General features: G+C 41.2%; 1 protein-coding gene across 3 annotated transcripts in view; it reads left to right on the top strand.

The window, feature by feature from the left end:
* The window catches only part of KIF5C (kinesin family member 5C), a 132,785-nt gene that overhangs the window by 73,732 nt on the left and 39,374 nt on the right, over positions 1-19,679 (top strand). For all 3 annotated transcript variants that reach the window (XR_013228093.1, XM_077320109.1, XM_077320110.1), the window contains exons 9-13: positions 374-478; positions 2,699-2,847; positions 6,263-6,411; positions 17,352-17,527; positions 18,863-18,931. Coding sequence is in view for 2 of the 3 variants with exons in the window: in XM_077320109.1 (XP_077176224.1) it covers positions 374-478; positions 2,699-2,847; positions 6,263-6,411; positions 17,352-17,527; positions 18,863-18,931 (648 nt within the window). In the remaining variant the exon portion in view is untranslated. The remainder of the gene's footprint in view (positions 1-373; positions 479-2,698; positions 2,848-6,262; positions 6,412-17,351; positions 17,528-18,862; positions 18,932-19,679) is intronic.

Genomic DNA, 19,679 nt, shown 5'->3' with positions numbered 1-19,679 from the left:
GTATGCTCTTGTACAGAGTGGTGTCCAGATAATGGAGATCAATCTACACAACACAGGTCTCACTCTCCATGGTTCCTAGTTGGGAACCACTATAATGGGAAACTGCTTTTAGTTTAACAGAAGAGCTGGGTGTGTGTGAAATAAAATAAATAAGCACTTTATTTCTTTCCCTGGTTTCCCTATTTTTTCTCTACCAAGCAGCACTAGTATGAGTGACCTAAAATGTTATAAATAGTCCTACAACCAGTGTGCTTCTCTGTCTGGGGCTGGAGTCTGTGCTGAATTGGACGAAACTTTTCTGCTGACTTTGGTTATGTTATATTCTATCTGGCACAGTTTGAGCTCACGGTGACCAATTTTTGCTCTCCGGCAGGTCAGCAAAACTGGGGCGGAGGGATCTGTTCTTGATGAAGCTAAAAACATTAACAAATCTTTATCTGCTTTGGGCAATGTGATCTCGGCATTGGCAGAAGGCACTGTAAGTCACTCTCTCTTTCTCTTTTGAATAAAAGCTGTCAAGTAGTAATCAGTTGGCTTTTTGTTTCCCTGCTTCCCATTCCCACCTACACAACTCACTGTCCTCTTCATAACTGAAATGCAAGTGGAGAGCCTGCATGATACAGTGCTTAGCACGTTGGGCGAGGACTGGGTAGACTAAGCTTCAAGTCCCTCCTCTGCCAGGATGGGTGGATGATTCCTTTTCATCTTTTCATGGTAAGCGGTGCACAAACCCTGTCAGCATGGCTGAGATAATCAGTGCAGAATGAGGAGCTGCTCCCCCCCTATGGCTTGCTCCATGACTCCAGCTGGCTGTGATGCAAGTAGCCTCCTCATAGGTAGCAGTTTACATGCACTGAGATCTGAGAAAGCTATTACAAAAGCTAGGTAGGGAAAACTGGGTTTTGACTAGCAAGTTAATAGCTTTAGAGTAAACAGGAAAATCCTTCTCACAGTAACGTCAAAATAATTGTTACTCGTTTGCCTTCAAATTGCTTTTCAATAGCCAAATGCTATTTTATATCATAAAAATCTGGAGTACAAGGTCATTATAGTTTCTATTGTACACCTATAATTCCATATTGCCTTATAGGTGTCAGTCTGCCACTGATAATAATGTGCAAAATTTGGCTGAAGGTACTGATTTAGTGATATTCATTAGTATTGTTCTACATTAATTATGTTATGTAATGAATAATGAAGTAGGGCTTGATTTCTGAGCTGCTTGTTGATAATGTTGGGATCTGCCTTTCTAAAACCACATAATATCGTCATGTTTCACCAGAAAATGGATAGCTGCAACTTTGCATTTTTATTTACACCTTAAGGTTTTTTTTCCCTTTATTTGTCTTCTGTCAAGAAGATACTTGCTTATTGATTTGATATTAATTAAAATATGCTTATGTTACCTTTCTAACAGACTTTCAATATAATCAAATTTCATTAACCACCAGTGTATAAGGGTGGAGTAGGATTGTTCTTAAGGGACAGGGCTTAAAATCCCCCTTTGGGAGTTGAATGACCCTTTCACAGGGATTGCGGCAGGGTGAGCAGCTTGGCTGGGAGGGGGGGGTGCACCATCCCTGCTGCCGCTCCTCCTGCAGGTGTCTGTCTGGAGCAGTGGAAAAGCGCAAGATCAGCATGGTGGGACAAGAGGCAGAACTGAACTGAGAAACCCTGGAAAAAAAACCCAATTTATATACAATCATGAACAATGGATCTTCATGCCATTGGTCAGTTTCAGTTTAATTTCTGTGAAAGAATACTTGCAAAATTTTGTGGTTGAGGGTTACCACAACATGAGGGACTATATTAAAGGGTCACAGCATTAGGAAGGTTGAGAACCATTGCCCTAGCAGCCCAAAGTGCAGTAAACTTCCTAAAGAATAAAAAACCAAGTAGTCACTAAACTCAGCTGTATACACCTTATAGCAGTGGTTTCCAACCTTTTTATCACTGGGGACTGGTCAACGCTTGACAATTTTACTGAGGTCCAGGGGGGGTTGTCTTTTGCTGAGGGATGTAGCCACTGCCTAAGCCCCTGCTCTACTTGCTTTCCCGATGGTGCCCCTGACTTCCCACCGTCTGCTGGGGGGGGGGCGCTGCCAGCAGCAGCTGCCATGCCGAGGGGGAGCCCCAGCCATGGCGGCCACTGGAGAGCACCAAAGGTGAGCCGGCGGCAGAGTGGCAGGGCAGCCCCCAAGGCAGCAGCTGGGGAGGAGAACAAGGAGGAGCCGCAGCCCAGTACCAACTGATCCACGGATGGGTACCGGTGCCCAGACTGGGGCTTGGGGACCACTGCCTTATAGGACTGAAGCAGCAAAAACAAACAAGCAGCAACCCTCCCCCCCAAAACACAACAATAACTAACTAACCTGAACAACAACACACAAGTTGTATGTGTGAGCAGCCACTCATTCACCCGGGAAGCCTCTATCTGGAGTTGCCCAGGGTCTTGCATTGCCCATTTTAAGATTACAGAAGTTATAGTCTGCTTCAGGATGTGAAGTGCTCTGCTCAGTAGTGGGGGGGGGGGAATTAGAGAGAACCTTGGTCCATATATTCTCTGTTTGCTTTAGCAATATGAAAATACTGCTGCACATGTCAAGTAAATTACAGCAAGGCTTACTGGTGTCATTATTTGTTTTAAAATATATTTTGTGCAAGGATATTTGAAACTTGTTCCCTGTCTCTCGATCAGAAAACTCACGTCCCTTATCGAGACAGCAAAATGACCCGGATTCTTCAGGACTCTTTAGGGGGGAATTGTAGGACCACCATTGTCATCTGCTGTTCTCCATCCATTTTCAATGAAGCAGAAACCAAGTCTACTCTTATGTTTGGTCAAAGGTGAGCCCAGGAATCTCTTGCAGTAAAATCATGCCTTGGTTAATGCAATGGTTACTGAGTTTGATGACAAAAAAGTGGGTTTTTAAAATAATAAGACTAAGTGTAAGCTTCAGTAAAGGAAAACAGCACAATATTAACCCTCCGGGGAGGGCGGTATAGAAAATAAATAAATACATACATACATACATACATACATACATACATACCATGCATAGATTGTGCTTTTATCTGTTAGAGGCAAGATTAACTAAATCTTTAGATGGAAGCGCCTGCTAATCATTTGCTTAATAACTTACTACTATTTAAATGTTTCATTCTTTCAATGAAAATGTTTAGTTGCAGGGAGACGGTTAATCCGGTCTAGGCTGGTTTGGGTTTTGACTAGAAGTAATGCTAGTTAGAGCCTCTTGTGGCGCAGAGTGGTAAGGCAGCAGTCATGCAGTCTGAAGCTCTGCCCATGAGGCTGGGAGTTCGATCCCAGCAGCCGGCTCAAGGTTGACTCAGCCTTCCATCCTTCCGAGGTCGGTAAAATGAGTACCCAGCTTGCTGGGGGGGGGGGTAATGTCTGGGGAAGGGAATGGCAAACCACCCCGTGTTGAGTCTGCCATGAAAACGCTAGAGGGCATCACCCCAAGGGTCAGACATGACTCGGTGCTTGCACAGGGGATACCTTTACCTTTACCTTTAATGCTAGTTAATTAAGGCTAAATGGAGGGGACGAGCTGGAGTCTGACTTGGGATTTACTGATAGCTGGCAAGATTGCATTGATCCTGGCAGAATGCTCTTAAGAATAAAATTGTGGATGCAGCAAAAGAACTTGGCTTTGTGTGCAATTTTATGCACCGGTACTTATCTGGCTCACAGCCTGCTGTGGCTCTATTGATCTTTCTGTGACTATGTTTGTATAGAGAGTATGAATAACAAACCGCACAATAAATGTGCAAATCAGAAATGTGATTGTAACTAAACATACTTAACTCTATGAACTGGAAGGTTTCACTTTCCATCTTAGAGCAAGCATTAAACCTCGGTAATGATATAATGGAGGCTAGTGGTACTTGCATTGATAGCTTTGGTGGGGTCAGAAGAAAGAGTCTGTCTTAGGTCAAATCTTTACATAATTCTTGTTTAGATATACACAATGCAGGCTGCAAGGTCCCCACTATATTTACCTTTTCCTGTCTGTCTTCTGTATCCCTGCCTTTTGCGTAAATCATAAAAAAAAAAAAAACAAAACCAGAGTTTGTATTTGGAAAGTGATCCTTTCTTGGTGCAGACTGAGGTCATTTTCAGACTGTCTTTGTATTCCATTTTAATAGCTTGTTGCTAATGGCTTTCCCCCTGTCATTTCAGACAGACCTGTTGTAGTAACCAGCTGCTAGGGGATTTTATTTACCTGTTCATACAGACCCTGCGTCAGGTTGGCAAAGTGTGGCTGAGCCGCTATTGAGGAAAATGACTTCTGTTTTGTAACCGCTGTGCTTCTGAACCACTGTGGTGTGCTGTTTAAAATGTCCATAGTGCTTCCCAAACCCCCACCTCCTCTCTGCTTTCTGCCACACGATCTTACTCAAAGCTTACGGGTTTGGAACGTTCTAAGTTGAGCACTGTATTGATTTAGCGATTTAGCATGAAATGCTATTCTGATTTAGAGCTATGGCACTCAACTTAGAAAGGTAAAAAAACCCTCTGAGGAAGATTGCATGGCCAAAAGGGGTGGGGTGGGGAGGAAAGCAGCACTGTTTGAAATGATCAGAGATAGTTCATTAACAGAAGGAAATTTGCTGTAAGAAACCCTTTTCTCTGTATCACTTTACCCTAAATCAGGTCAACAACGAATAACATCCGGTTTAGAACAGTGAGGTGGAAATCGTCTGAGTCAGCACAGTGTGGCTTGGCTCCGTTAACGAGGACCTTGATAGATATGCTGCATAAATAATGAGCTCAGGGAGGAGAGCTTTTCTCTTTGTGCCAGCCATAAAACTGGAAGCAATCAGCTATTGCATATGAAGCTTGCTGATGTTGTGGTCCGGTTGTTTTTGGAAAAAGGGGAAATGATCAGGGTAGAAATCGGCACCAGAATTGATGCTTGTATGAAGAAAGAATAGGAGATTCAAGAAGAGAGAGCAAATTCAGTTTCTCACAAATTTTAGATGATAATGTTTCTCTAATATGAAACAAAGTGACAAAAATTCAGAGTTCTGTGTGTCAAAACCCAGTTAATGTGTTGTTGTTGTTAGGTGCGAAGTCGTGTCCGACCCATCGCGACCCCATGGACAATGATCCTCCAGGCCTTCCTGTCCTCTACCATTCCCCAGAGTCCATTTAAGTTTGCAACCCGGTTAATAGTGTATTGCATTTATGTTATCAGATATCAGCACTGAATGGACGACACCTGTCGTGGTTTCAATTGGTATTTAAGTAGAGGCTGATTGCTCTTTGAACATTTTTCTCTATGTGTTACAGTATGGATCAGGGATTAAGAAATCTCAGGTGAAGGTTGCCATGGCACCTAGAAATGTCTTCATGATGTCTAGGGGGTTTTTTGTTGTGTTTTTTGTGGTAGCAGTAGTTAGAAAATATGGTCATACATAACCCTGAAATTTGAAATATGAGTCTGCCTCTTCAGAATTTTGAGCTCGCCAAGAAACTGTGTCAGGGCCTAGTATCCATGTTTTAAATGTTCTATGTGCTATCTGGAATTGTTGAAAAGGATGTGTGGGGGTTGCCTTGGCTAATTTTTATTTTATTTTCCTGCAAATTTCCTAGTTTTCTTATTACAATAGGGGTGGTAGTGTAGTTTCCAGCAGGTTTTAGGCTGCATTCAACCAACTAAAAAGGTTACTGTTTGCTTGATTTAAGGACAAGGCAGGAAGTCCTCTGCCTCATGTGCCTGACTGAGATGGAAGACTTTCCAGTTTGTAACAAACCACAGTTTGTTTAAATGCCTGAATTGTGTGTTGATTAACAGTAGCCATTAATCCCATTTTATAGACAAAAACAAACGTCAGTTTTTTAAAACACTAGTTAAGTATGTCACAGAAATTAGCCACTTGCGTCTCGGTGTGCAAAGGAAAGAAATCTTGTTCTTTCCTGCTTCAAACAACCTGAGGTTTGCTTGGTCAGGATGTCTGAACTGCAAGCTTCTTTTTCATCTTTTCTGTCCCTGCCTAATTTCCATGGTCTGACTTCAAATAGTTCCTCTTCCTTATGCATTAGCCCAGCTGTATGTTTAGGGAAAGAAATATCAGAAGCAGGCATGATTCATAACTTTATTGCAAGATTAATTGGGGAAGTGTCGAGACATTAATTCAGGGGGGATATGAATCCTTGCTTATTATGCTGAGATCTATGACTAAGATTAAAGGACATCCAGTTATTGCTTTTCTGATTCTCTTTTTTTTCCTTGCATAGAGCCAAAACTATTAAGAACACTGTGTCTGTAAATCTTGAGTTGACTGCAGAAGAGTGGAAGAAAAAATATGAGAAGGAAAAGGAAAAAAACAAGACACTTAAAAATGTTATCCAGCATCTGGAGATGGAACTGAACAGGTGGAGAAATGGTGAGAAATAATCATCAGCTGTTACTTACTAGGCAGCAGTTGTCTTATGTTTTAAAAAGAGGTTTCCCAAATAATGTATGCTGTAAAGCCCAGTAGGTCAAGAGAGGTCATAGACCAGGGACAGGACATGGCACAACTGTGGGCAGCTCAGATGGTATGCCTGGACTTACCCATTGGACATTTTGGCCTCTTCTGGAAGGAACAAAAGTGTGGTGGCTGGCATGGGATGGGCTAGACCAGGGAGGATTGTATCTGCCTCAGATACAGAAGAATACTCTGTAAGAGGAAATAAATGGTTTTGAATACAGAGGACAGTGAGAAGAGCCCAGGACATCCAGAGAGATTAAACTGGGGTACCTTGACTTTTGAGGCCCGTGAGATACAAGTGTGAAATAATGATTTAGCATAATGCCTTAATTGGCAAACTGTAGCCATTGTTGTTTCTTTGTCTCTTGAGAATTCTGTAACTTGGAGACAGAAATGAAGACTTTCTTGATACTGCAGAAGGCAAATGTAGCTGTTAAGGCATGGTTTGCCTCTTTTTATTTGAAATATTACAACATGATTTGCTATTGTATGTGATAATTGAAATTGTGCTCCTCCCTGTAGTAGAGGGTTTTAAAAACCTGGTCCTGTTAATCCAATTCTGAAAGGGGAAAGGCATACATAGAGGGATAAGCATGTATACACTTCGTTCATTTTGTTTCTCCTGTTGATTATACTACATAATTTACCATGATTCAGAACTAATACAGTTGTTTTACTTTATACTGAGAGTTAGCTAGCAAATATAGAGGCCAGCAGAAGCCTTGAGAAGGTCCAGTAAGGAAAGATATGTAGCTGTTGTTGCTTTTCTTTTTTTAACGTTTTGTATTTCCTTTTATTGTGCTGCCTTTAGCTCTTGTATTATGATTTTCATTTGATTATGAACCACTTTGGATAATATTTTTGTTCAAAGGGCAAGCTCCCATAAAGATTCATAAAATATCGTTTATATCCCATGGATACATAGAAATGTTTACATCACTACTTTATTGAAAGTGCTAATTTTGATATCTTCAATACATATTTGCTCCCATACTTCACTTCAGGACATTAAGGGGAAATAGGAGAAGTCACATTCTTCAGGAGGAATATTCTATCATTCATATGTTGGCACATTAAACATAGAAAAATCTTGTGGTATTTTATGTTAGTCTTTATTATGGATTATTTTGGACTTAAGATCTCTTCATAAGAGAGATAGTGCTACTCAAGCTTGTTTGGAGACCTTTCTTTCACCTGTTTACATTCCAACCAGTTTAATTGAAACCACTTAATTTATCTTGCAGCCTCTGGAGTTGTTGTCAGCAACTGTACAGAGAGACATTATCAGAAATTTTGGAAGAAAATTCTGCAGTGGCCATCTTGAAAATTGATCAGTTATGTCATTCAGTTTAGCAGAAAGCAGTTTGCAGGATTATGGCTTCATGTGGAGAAGTGGACTGTGTGTTCATGTAAGAAAATTCTTGCATAGTTGAAACAGTGGAGAGCTGGAATAGGTAGAAAGAAGTGATTGAATGCTTCTCATTTTTGCTTTCTGTTAAGTGACAACCCAATAATTAAGGATGTTAGACTGTCCAGGACCATGTTACTCTTGCAGTACAGCAATTGCCATTGGGTTTCTCTACTAGACAGGAGACAATTGAGCTTTAAGTCTTTAACACAGAAGAGTTAAATGCTATACTTCATTACTGAGAGATACTGGGCTGAAGCTTCTTTGAAGTCAAAGCAGAAGGCAAAGTGTCTTCATACTCTTCCACTTTTTGTTACCTTTTTGTTGTTCTAACTAGTTGCTTGGTAAAACTGGGCAAGAGCTGTTGACTAGCAGTGCAGTCTTAAACAGTTACAATCTTTTAAGATAGATGCAATAGAAATGCATTTGGGACATTGACAGGGTTAGTTGCTAGTTCCTGGGGAACCTATTGTCCTAAATTATGCACCTCTCTCTGGGGTGTGGAGGAGGTCATTGGCAGGTCAACCTATCATTCTCCAAAGCTAAACTATATGTCCAGGCTTGTCTTAGTCTAGCTTCCATGTTAGTGTCCTGCTTGTAACAGTGTTTTTTCATGTATGAACTGGATGACAGCTATTTTTGTGTCATTTTGCCCAGGCACTTTATAGCAAACAATTGTTGTTGTTGTTATGTGCGAAGTCGTGTCCGACCCATCGCGACCCCATGGACAATGATCCTCCAGGCCTTCCTGTCCTCTACCATTCCCCGGAGTCCAATTAAGTTTGTACCTACTGCTTCAGTGACTCCATCCAGCCACCTCATTCTCTGTCGTCCCCTTCTTCTTTTGCCCTCGATCGCTCCCAGCATTAGGCTCTTCTCCAGGGAGTCCTTCCTTCTCATGAGGTGGCCAAAGTATTTGAGTTTCATCTTCAGGATCTGGCCTTCTAAAGAGCAGTCAGGCTTGATCTCCTCTAGGACTGACTGGTTTGTTCGCCTTGCAGTCCAAGGGACTCGCAAGAGTCTTCTCCAGCACCAGAGTTCAAAAGCCTCAATTCTTTGACGCTCGGCCTTCCTTATGGTCCAACTTTCGCAGCCATACATTGCAACTGGGAATACCATAGCCTTGACTAAACGCACTTTTGTTGGCAGGGTGATGTCTCTGCTTTTTAGGATGCTGTCTAGATTTGCCATAGCTTTCCTCCCCAGGAGCAAGCGCCTTTTAATTTCTTTGCTGCAGTCCCCATCTGCAGTGATCTTGGAACCCAGGAAAATAAAATCTGTCACTATCTCCATTTCTTCCCCATCTATTTGCCATGAATTGAGAGGGCCGGATGCCATGATCTTCGTTTTCTTGATGTTGAGTTTCAAGCCAACTTTTGCACTCTCCTCCTTCACCCGCATCAACAGGCTCTTTAGTTCCTCTTCACTTTCTGCCATTAGAGTGGTATCATCTGCATATCTGAGGTTGTTGATATTTCTCCCTGCAATCTTGATCCCAATTTGTGACTCCTCTAATCCCGCATTTCTCATGATGTGCTCTGCATACAAGTTAAATAGGCAAGGCGACAATATACAGCCTTGCCGAACTCCTTTCTCAATTTTGAACCAGTTAGTGATTCCATGTTCAGTTCTCACTGTTGCTTCTTAACCTGCATATAAATTTCTCAAGAGACAAATAAGATGCTCTGGTATTCCCATCTCTTTAAGAACTTGCCACAATTTGTTGTGCTCCACACAATCAAAGGCTTTAGCATAGTCAATGAAGCAGAAGTAGACGTTCTTCTGGTACTCCCTAGCTTTCTCCATGATCCAGCGTATGTTGGCAATTTGATCTCTAGTTCCTCTGCCTCTTCGAAATCCTGCCTGTACTTCTGGAAGTTCTCGGTCCACATATTGCTGGTGCCTAGCTTGTAGGATTTTGAGCATAACTTTGCTAGTATGAGAAATTAGTGCAATGGTGCGGTAGTTTGAACATTCTTTGGCATTGCCCTTCTTTGGGATTGGAATGTAAACTGACCTTTTCCAATCCTGTGGCCATTGTTGAGTTTTCCAAATTTGCTGGCATATTGAGTGTAGCACTTTTACTGCATCGTCTTTTAAGATTTTGAATAGTTCAACTGGAATACTGTCACCACCACTAGCTTTATTGTTGCTCAGACTTCCTAAGGCCCATTTGACTTCACATTCCAGGATGTCTGGCTCCAGGTCAGTAACTACCCCACTGTAGTCATCAGGGATGTTAAGCTCGCTCTTGTATAGTTGTTCTGTATAATTTTTCCACCTTTGTTTAATCTCTTCTGCTTCTGTGAGGTCCCTACCATTTTGGTCCCTTATCATACCCAACTTTGCATGAAACGTTCTCTTCATATCTCCAATTTTCTTGAAAAGATCTCTGGTCCTCCCCATTCTATTATTTTCTTCTATTTGTTTGCACTGTTCATTTAAGAAGGCATTCTTATCTCTTCTAGCTTTTCTCTGGAATTCTGCATTCAATTGGGTGTATCTTTCTCTTTCTCCCTAGCCTTTCACTTCCCTTCTCTCCTTAGCTATTTGTAAAGCTTCCTCAGACAGCCATTTTGATTTCTTGCATTTCTTTTTCTTTGGGATGGTTTTAGTTGCTACCTCTTGTACAATGTTGCGAACCTCAGTCCATAGTTCTTCAGGCACTCTGTCTATCAGATCTAATTCCTTAAATCTATTTGTCACCTCTACTGTGTATTCGTCGGGGATATGATTTAGTTCATACCTGAGTGGCCTAGTGCTTTTCCCTACTTTCTTCAATTTAAGCCTAAATTTTGCAACAAGAAGCTCATGATCTGAACCACAATCAGCTCCTGGTCTTGTTTTTATTGACTGGATAGAACTTTTCCATCTTTGGCTGCAGAGCACATAGTCAATCTGATTTCTGTGTTGACCGTCTGGTGATGTCCATGTGTAGAGTCGTCTCTTGGGTTGTTGGAAAAGAGTGTTTGCTATGACCATTGTATTCTCTTGACAAAATTCTACCAGCCTGTGCCCTGCTTCATTTTGTACTCCAAGGCCAAACCTGCCTGTTATCCCGGTTATCTTTTGGCTTCCTACTTTAGCATTCCAATCCCCCATGATGATAAGCACATCATTTTTTGGCGTTGCTTCTAGAAGGTGTTGTAGGGCTTCATAGAACTGATCAACTTCATCCTCTTCAGCAGCAGTGGTTGGGGCATAGACCTGGATCACTGTGATGTTGAATGGTTTGCCTTGGATTCGAACTGAGATCATTCTGTCATTTTGGGGATTGTATCCCAAGACTGCTTTTCCTACTCTCTTATTGATTATGAAGGCTACTCCATTTCTTCTGCGAGATTCTTGTCCACAGTAGTATACCTGATGGTCATCTGAATTAAATTCACCCATTCCTGTCCATTTTAGTTCACTGATTCCTAAAATGTCGATGTTCAGTCTTGTCATTTCTTGTTTGACCACGTCCAGCTTACCTTGATTCATGGATCTGACATTCCAGGTTCCTATGGAATAAAAATCTTTACAGCATCGGACTGTCTTTTCGCCACCAGTTACTTCCACAACTGAGCGTCCTTTCGGCTTTGGCCCAGTCGCTTCATTCATTCTGGCGCTTAGCAAACAATATTTCACCATTATATTAAGGAAGGGTATTTCTGAGTGTCTATCTGTAAACTGCCCCTCAGTGAAAGGAGAGTCTGTCTGCTAACCATGGATATGTACTACACAGGCCTGTGTTACTCTTGTGACCTATTTTAACATTACATGGTGTACATCAGGCAATGATCACCATGCCTGATGAGCATCTCTGAAGATGTCCTTACCCAGCTGTGTATATAGAACCAGTGATGTTATATTTGTTCCATGGAAAATTTCCTACCCAACATATATAAGTACAGACTTTTCATCTATAATTTCAGGGTGTCTAGGCAGCAAATCAGTCATGTTAGGTGAATTAAATGTGAGATTTTTATTTTATGTTACCTGTAGTCTACTTTTCTCATAGGAAGTCAGGGAAGATTATGAATAGTGAGTCACTCACAAAATGAGACATTCAAGAAATATGGCCAAACCCCAGTGCTTGTCCATTATCCAGACTTATACATGGTGTATGTCCCTTCTTGTGCTAACATTATTTAAATCAGAATATTTTAGTAAAGTAGTAGTAAAGTGATAGTAAAACAGTAGTAGAGTGACAGTACAGTATCAGTGAAGAAATAGCAGAGCAATAGTAAAGCAGTAGTAAGGAGATAGTAAAGCAATAGTAGAGTATTAGTAAAGTAATAGCAAAGCAGTAGTGAAATAATAGTACAGTGGTAGTAATGTAGTAGTGAAATAATAGTAAAGTAGTGATGAAGTAGTAATGGTAATAGTAATCATCACCATAAAATGAAGCTGTATGGCTTTAACAGGAAAGTGGCCTCTGCCCACCTCTTTCAATTTTGCACTAATGGAACAAGGTGTATGAATGAAGCTAAAGCTTGCATAAGGCAGGCAGTAGGTGATAGATTTGGAACAATATCAGCTTTTTGTAGCAGCCCACTTGTACTACATGTTGGGAGGTCCCCCTAATCTTAAGCAGTAACTTTTCCATAGGGTGCATGATTTGCTGTTGAAACTGGTTGCCACGATCTTGTTCCATTCACAACCCACTGAAAATAAATTTCAAAACTAATTATTGTAGGTCACTTAAAAGTTATCATTTATACCTTTTCTGTTCAGACAATTCAGAATCTACAAGTTATTTGTATTCATTACAGGCATACATTTATGTCTACTTGTAAAGCTTATCTGTCTACTTTTCTCATAGGAAGTCAGGGCAGATTATGGATAGTGAGGCAGTACAAAATGAGACATTCAAGAAATATGACCAAACCCCAGTGCTTATCCATGATCCAGACTTATACATGGTGCATTTCCCTTCTTGTGCTAACATGAATTAAATTAAATATGTATATTTTCCAATTCCGATTTCCCCAGAAAGCCTACATCTCTTTCCAGAGTTGTCAGTGAACCAGATTTGTGTCTTGATACTACTACTACTACTACTACTACTACTAAATATTATATTAAATATATAAATAGTATTTATCTAGTCATTATTTATTTAGTAAAGCAATAGATAAGCAATAGTAAAACAGTAGTAAATCAATAGTAAATCAATAGTAAAGTAGTAGCAAAGTCATAGTAAAGCAGTAGTGAAGTGATAGTCAAATAGTAGTAAAGCAGTAGTAGAGCTATAGTAAAGTATTAGTGAAATAGTGGTAAAGTAGTAGTAAAGTAATAGTGAAGTAGTAATGAAGTAGTAGTGGTAGTAGTAGTAGTCATTGTAATATGAAGCTGTGTGCTTTAACAGTAAAGTTAAAGCCCACCACTTTCAGTTGTGCACTAATGGAGCAAGCTGTATGAATGAAGCTAACATAGGGCATCCAGTAGAGGATAGATTTGGAACCAATATCATACAGTGGGCATACTTACTATAGTAGCTATTTATTTGTACATCTAAAAATGCAGCGCTGCCTTTTGTAATTGCCTTGTTCTCCTTCCTGAGCTGCCTGTAGCTTTTGGACCTCTTATAGCAAGCTGTATAGAAACATGCTTTCCATTGCTACCTCCGAAGATTCAGGTCATTGCGATGCTGGGAATATTTAACTATTAATACTGTGTAATTTCCATGGTGACAGTTTACTAACTGAGATGTTTTGTCTGTATTTCCAACCCCCTTGTTAGGAGTAGTTTTAAAATATATATCCTTATTTTATTAGTAAAGCAGTAGTAAAGTGATAGTAAACCATTAGTAAAGTGATAGTAAACTGGTAGTAGAGGGGAGGGACCAATTGTTGCCCTCCCCCATCCCAGACTGAGCCCATTCCAACACCCCTTACTGTTTTATTAAGAGGAAACATATTAAAACTGTGTAATTTCTATGGTGACAGTTTACTTCTTGACAGGTATTATATGCAGGACTGGCATTTTGCAGTTGGCTAATCACGTGGGCTGAATTCAGTTTGCTGAATACAGCCTTCCCCCAAAAGTTCTTTCCACCTTGAAAGGACCATATTGTTTCAGAAAATAACACTGAATCATAGCAGAGTATGAAATAATTATCACCCTCTAGATGGTTTCAGCTGGTAGCTGTGTCAGTCTTCAGTAGAACAACTAGAATTTAGCCCAGGAGAACCTTAGAGCAGTGGTCCCCAACCACCGGGCTGCGAAGGCCCTGGCACCAGGCTGCGGCTCCCTCCCCCCCCCCCAGTAAGAAACACCCCCGGTCGCAAAAAGCGGCCGATTAGCTTGCGGCCCGGCAAGCTTCTTTTTGTGGGAGAGAGGGAAGCAGGGCCTACCCGAAGGCGGCTTACAGTCGCCTTCCCTTTCCTCTCCCCACAACAGACACCCTGTGAGGTGGGTGAGGCTGAAAGAGTAGTAGACTAACTCCTCCCCAGGTGGCCTTACCCTTTTATTTAACCGCAGGAGCGGTTAAAGATAATAAAACTGAGACTAGCCCAAGGACACCTGGCTGTCTGTATATGGAGGAGTGGGGAATCAAACCCGGTTCTCCAGATTAGAGGCCACCACTCTTAATTACTACCTCCCACTGGCTACACTTGTCCTTTAATACAGTGGTAAAAATGGTAAAATAAAGTACAGTGTGCTGACAGGAACGCTCATTGGGAGATGGATATCACTTTGTGGGACGATGGATAGACACACCCCAAAGTTCTTACAAAGTTCTTGGTAGTTCTTACAGCATGACTACCATGGAGGATTTCTGTGGATGGAAGAACGAATGATTTTGGCTGATTTCCTGCTGTGGACCTCTGACTGCCTTCTTGCATTGTGCCTAGGATCCCCCTGCCCCCCCCCACCATGATCAGTATTTCAGGGAACATTTGGGGTACACTGGGAGGGGGGAAAGTGAGAAGGTCACAGTCCACTAATGAAACTCCCTTCTCCCACACTTTCTTGATGACCATGAATCCCCCACTTGATCAGGTGAAGGAGTATAGTCATAGTTTCCCACAGGGAATTAAGCCGATGGGATGGTTATTATTTCAAATAACCTATAAAAAGAAAACCCTGATGTTTGGATTTGTCTTGTCTGTTTTGTTCATTTCAATTTGGGTTACTCCCAGGCTGTTCTGACAGAGCACGGAGGAAGATTGGTCCCAGTGGGCTCCACTAGTATATTTTTAGATTGATAGGGAATATCTCTTGCTAGTTGTTAATAGTTTTATTACTTTTTCTGCCAACGGAATTTGTGTACGCTTTGAAACTTCCTAATTAGATCTGTATGTATTCTAATACTCTACTTTTTTGTCTCCAAATACACATATTTGCTTTTACTTGGAGTAAGATGTTGCTGACTTTTTTTTTACTGAAAATCTTTTTATATGCCACAGAAACTGTTTGGCACAGTTACCTCAAGGAAGCAAGAGAAAAGGGATAAACTTTCTGCTTGGGTTCTATTTGTTTTCGTCTCTCTGAGCCAGAACAAATAAGACTGCTGTCCAGGGTACTGAATGAACAAGAAGAGTTGGAGCTGTGTTTTTTTATCCTGGAGTTAGTGGCAGTGATAAAAACCCTTCCACTTTAGCTGTTGGGGGATTCACAGTGCCTTTCCCCCTGCACCCCAACCAAGGAAGCTACCCTTCAGATAATCATAACTATTATGAGAAATAATCTTTTATGACTGCTGTGAAATTTGGATTGATTTTTTATGCTATTAATAATTACCTTGTCTCAGCTATTCATATTTCTATTTGCTGTTAACATTTTATATTGAGCTTAAAATTACAGTTATATTATATGTTGTGTCTCAGTATGCTTGAAATGCCATACATAATACAGAATAACAATATTAGCCATAACAGCAATGCTAAAAGTCATATTAACATAGATCACTGTCCAGAATGGGAATAGCGGACATTCCATTAATAACCTATATTGCCTTTCCTTCGGCATCCACTATCAGAGCCTGTTCTGAAAAGGATAACGTTAGGCCTTACCCAAAAAAAGGGAAAGAATAGGAAAAGGAAGGAAGGAGAAAGAAAGAAAGAAACCCTCCAGAGAAGGTGCATTGTGGAGTTGCTCTGGCAGGCCATTCTGTAGAATACCTGTAATCTTGCATCTTGTTAAATCTTGCATCTTGCTTATTTATTTATTATTTTGAGTTTTATATTTTGCCCTGTCTTTGGAAAATTAACATCTGACTAACCTGGTGGAATGTGTGTGTGGTGCCAGAGTAGGCATGGTTCTCTTGGGGTTCAATGGTTGATGCCATCATTATTGATGTTGTTTGTTCTAATGTATTTTATGGCTTTTATCCTTAACACGCCCGTAGCGCGGGCGCCACAGACTAAATAAAGTGCTAAGCGCTTTGGGGGAGGGGTTAGGGCGGGCTTTGTCCGTGATGAGGAAGGGGCCTGATTGGCCCCTTCCTCCGGACAGACCATCGCCTGGGCCAATCGGCAGGCGCGAAGCCTGGCCGATTCCCGCCCTTCCAACAAGGAAGCAACTGCGCCCTTCCAACAAGGAAGCGGACCGCGGCTCGCAGTTGCTTCCTTACCGGCACCCTGACGCGTCGGGAGGCGCAAAGCACCTTCGACGCATCAGGTGGCCGGGCAGGGAGCCCCCGGCAGCCACCTTGATGTGGTGAGAGGCGCGAAGCGCCTCTTGCTGCGTCAGGCCGGGGGCTGCCTGCCCTAGCGCCCGCTGCATTAGTTGCAGCGGGCTTGATTACTAGTTATCTATAAACCACCATGAGCCAGCCCAGAATCAGTCAATCAATCTTGTTGGATCCAGTGTTGTGTGAATTGAAATGCGGGCATTTAGAACAGTTCCACTTGCTCAGACCATATAGCCTGGGATGTTGCAATACAGACCAGTAGCCAGTAATTACTTCCACAATGTCTTGCAGAAGTGGAAATGCAACTTGGGTTAGAATAAATTTAATATTGTGCAAGCTGCCAAAATGGTTCTTTTAGTTCTTTTAAGTATACATCCACTTGTACAGAAATCTTCTAGGTCTATTATGCACGGGCGCTGAAACGGCGGTATGGAGAACACGGAGGAGGAAGAAGCGAAGCAAACCGCAAACTCACGGGATGGAACACAATGGTGGCAAAACCCAGAGCAGCTGATTATGCACACGGCCAATCTGGAGCCACTTCTGGTTGCACCCTGGTCACCCGGGAAGCTCCATTTTCTTCCGCATTTTGCTAACGCAGCTTTTTTGGCGGCATATGTTGACTCTGCGCCTGGTTGCCGCCTGCGGCATGCATAATTGGTGATTTTAGCCACCACCATTCCACCCCGAATGTGGACCTTCCACTATGTGCATAATAGGAGCTCATAGGACAAATGCTTTAAAGCACCAGTGAAAATTTAGTCCTGCTTTTAGAAATTGCTTCTTGATGACTGATTATATTGAGGAATATTGTGTCCACAGGAGAAGCTGTTCCTGAGGATGAACAGATTAGTGCTAAGGATCAAAAGAACTTGGAGCCATGTGACAACACTCCCATCATTGATAATATCGTGCCAGTTGTTGCCAGCATTTCAGTTGAAGAGAAACGAAAATATGAGGAAGAGATTACTAGTCTCTATAGACAACTGGATGATAAGGTTGGAAATTAACATTTATTTTTCACAGGAGACATTGCTTTTGCAAACAGTGTTTTTATTATCAGCAAAGTCATCACATGTCTCAAACGTGCAACACTTCTTGTTCAAGATTAAAAGCCATTTACTAGCTCTCTGTTTATCGCCAGTCCTGAATTATTAAGGCATTTGCATATTTTTATGGAAAATCAAATGATTGCATACTTCAAGAATAAAAAAGCAAGTAGTAGCTTAATGTAGGCTTTTGTTTTTATTTTTTTTTATTTTTTTTCTTCATTTCTGATATATCCTGAAAAGGATGGCTTCAGATTAGCCTTGCCATCAGAAAGGAAGGCTAATTACACAACTCAAAGTTGCATTTAAAGAATTCCAACTTCTTTGGGTTCTGGTCTATACCATGTCAGATGTACTCTATGCATACACAAAATGAATTTTCATTCGTTTTTATCCCTGACACGTTAGTTGTCTACATGCAGGAACATTTGCTTCATGTGGGACCTGCAGAATAAGACACAGGCCTGACACCTTGGTGAAGCTGTACCTGTAAAGTGAAAAGGTGCATTTCACAAACACGGGAGCCTTTGCTTCTTGAAGGCATGGGGCTGTTGAGAGTTCTGTGATGGCTGCTTCCCTCATTTTTTGTGAATAGACAGAGGCAATTGATCATTTTCCTTTTTAGTTCTCCATCTTGCCATAGCTCTTAATCATCCGTGAGCAATGTGTCAGGCCTTGAAATGATATATTTTTTAAAGAACTTCAGTATATATAGTCTGTATTCCTAAATTCTTCTACCTAGGAGGCAAAGATGTCCAGAAGAGAGTTGCCTTGGAGGTGGGATAGGTATATTTTAAATGCATAAAATGAAATGAAAGGCACAGTTTTTTTTAACACAGATGTAAGGGCAATAACACCATTTGGGATTCTTGCAAAAAATCAAGTGACACATTTTACAGAATCCTTGAGTTGCACTTGCAGAAAATTGTATAATACAGCTGTAATCCACCATATTGATATCTAAAAGAAATGTTAGGTTAAGGAGAGCTTGAAAGAAAGTAGATTGAAGCTCTTACTAGGAGTAGTTTCCATTCCAAGCACTGTTTACTGCTACGTTAATCCAGTTTGTTTATTGAAAGCAGATTGAATCCAGTTATAATTTTGTGCTTTGAAGTGCATTTTTAGCTTCCAAAAATATGACTGGTTTTGTGTTGTGTATTTGTGAAATTTTTAAATCTATAATAGAAGACTTCATGCTCAGCATGTTCTTAATATTCTGAAGTGTTTAAATTAGAACAGATTTGTTACTGTATCGCTGTAAACGATTTTTTTTATCTGTTGTAGGATGATGAAATTAACCAACAGAGTCAGTTGGCTGAGAAACTAAAGCAACAAATGTTGGATCAAGATGAGGTAAAAGTAAAAGTAACCCAAAGAAGTATTGTTATGCTTTATGAAGCAGGAATTCCTTCCCTCACCCCCCTCTCATATTAAATCTTAAATATTAAATATTAAATCTTAATGATATTGCTTTCTATTTACCCCAGTTTAGTTGTTAAAACAAACTGCTCTCCCTAAAGACTTCAGCCTTGCCTTAGTACACCTTCCCCCATGACTTGGAAGCCTAAGTCTAGAGCAGGGGTAGTCAAACTGCGGCCCTCCAGATGTCCATGGACTACAATTCCCAGGAGCCCCCTGCCAGCGAATGCTGGTGAATGCTGGCAGGGGCTTGTGGGAATTGTAGTCCGTGGACATCTGGAGGGCCGCAGTTTGACTACCCCTGCTCTAGAGGAACCCAAATACACTCTATTTAATGTTATCTATACTAATACAAACCTACTTTCTTTCAAGAAAAGGTCAGGAATGGAGGCCCTTCAGCCAGATCTGGTCCCTTGAGGGACATGTGAAGCTGCCCTGTGCCATTTGGTGCATCTTCCCCCATGACTGTATTATTATTTTTTTGCTGGCAGTAGCTCTCTAAGTCACTGTATTATTTCTTTTGCTGATAGTAGCTCAGGTCTCCCAACCTGTATTCTTTAACCAGAGATGCTGGGTATGGAATCAGGGACCTTCTGCATGCAAAGCATGTACTCAAAACTCTCTCAAAGGCTTATTCCAGTTTCCCATCTTCTCTAATGCAGAAAACAACTCACCCATTCTC

This window comes from Paroedura picta, chromosome 2 (assembly GCF_049243985.1).
Source record: "Paroedura picta isolate Pp20150507F chromosome 2, Ppicta_v3.0, whole genome shotgun sequence".
Taxonomy (NCBI): Eukaryota; Metazoa; Chordata; class Lepidosauria; order Squamata; family Gekkonidae; genus Paroedura; species Paroedura picta.
This window is presented reverse-complemented; position numbering and strand designations above follow the sequence as displayed.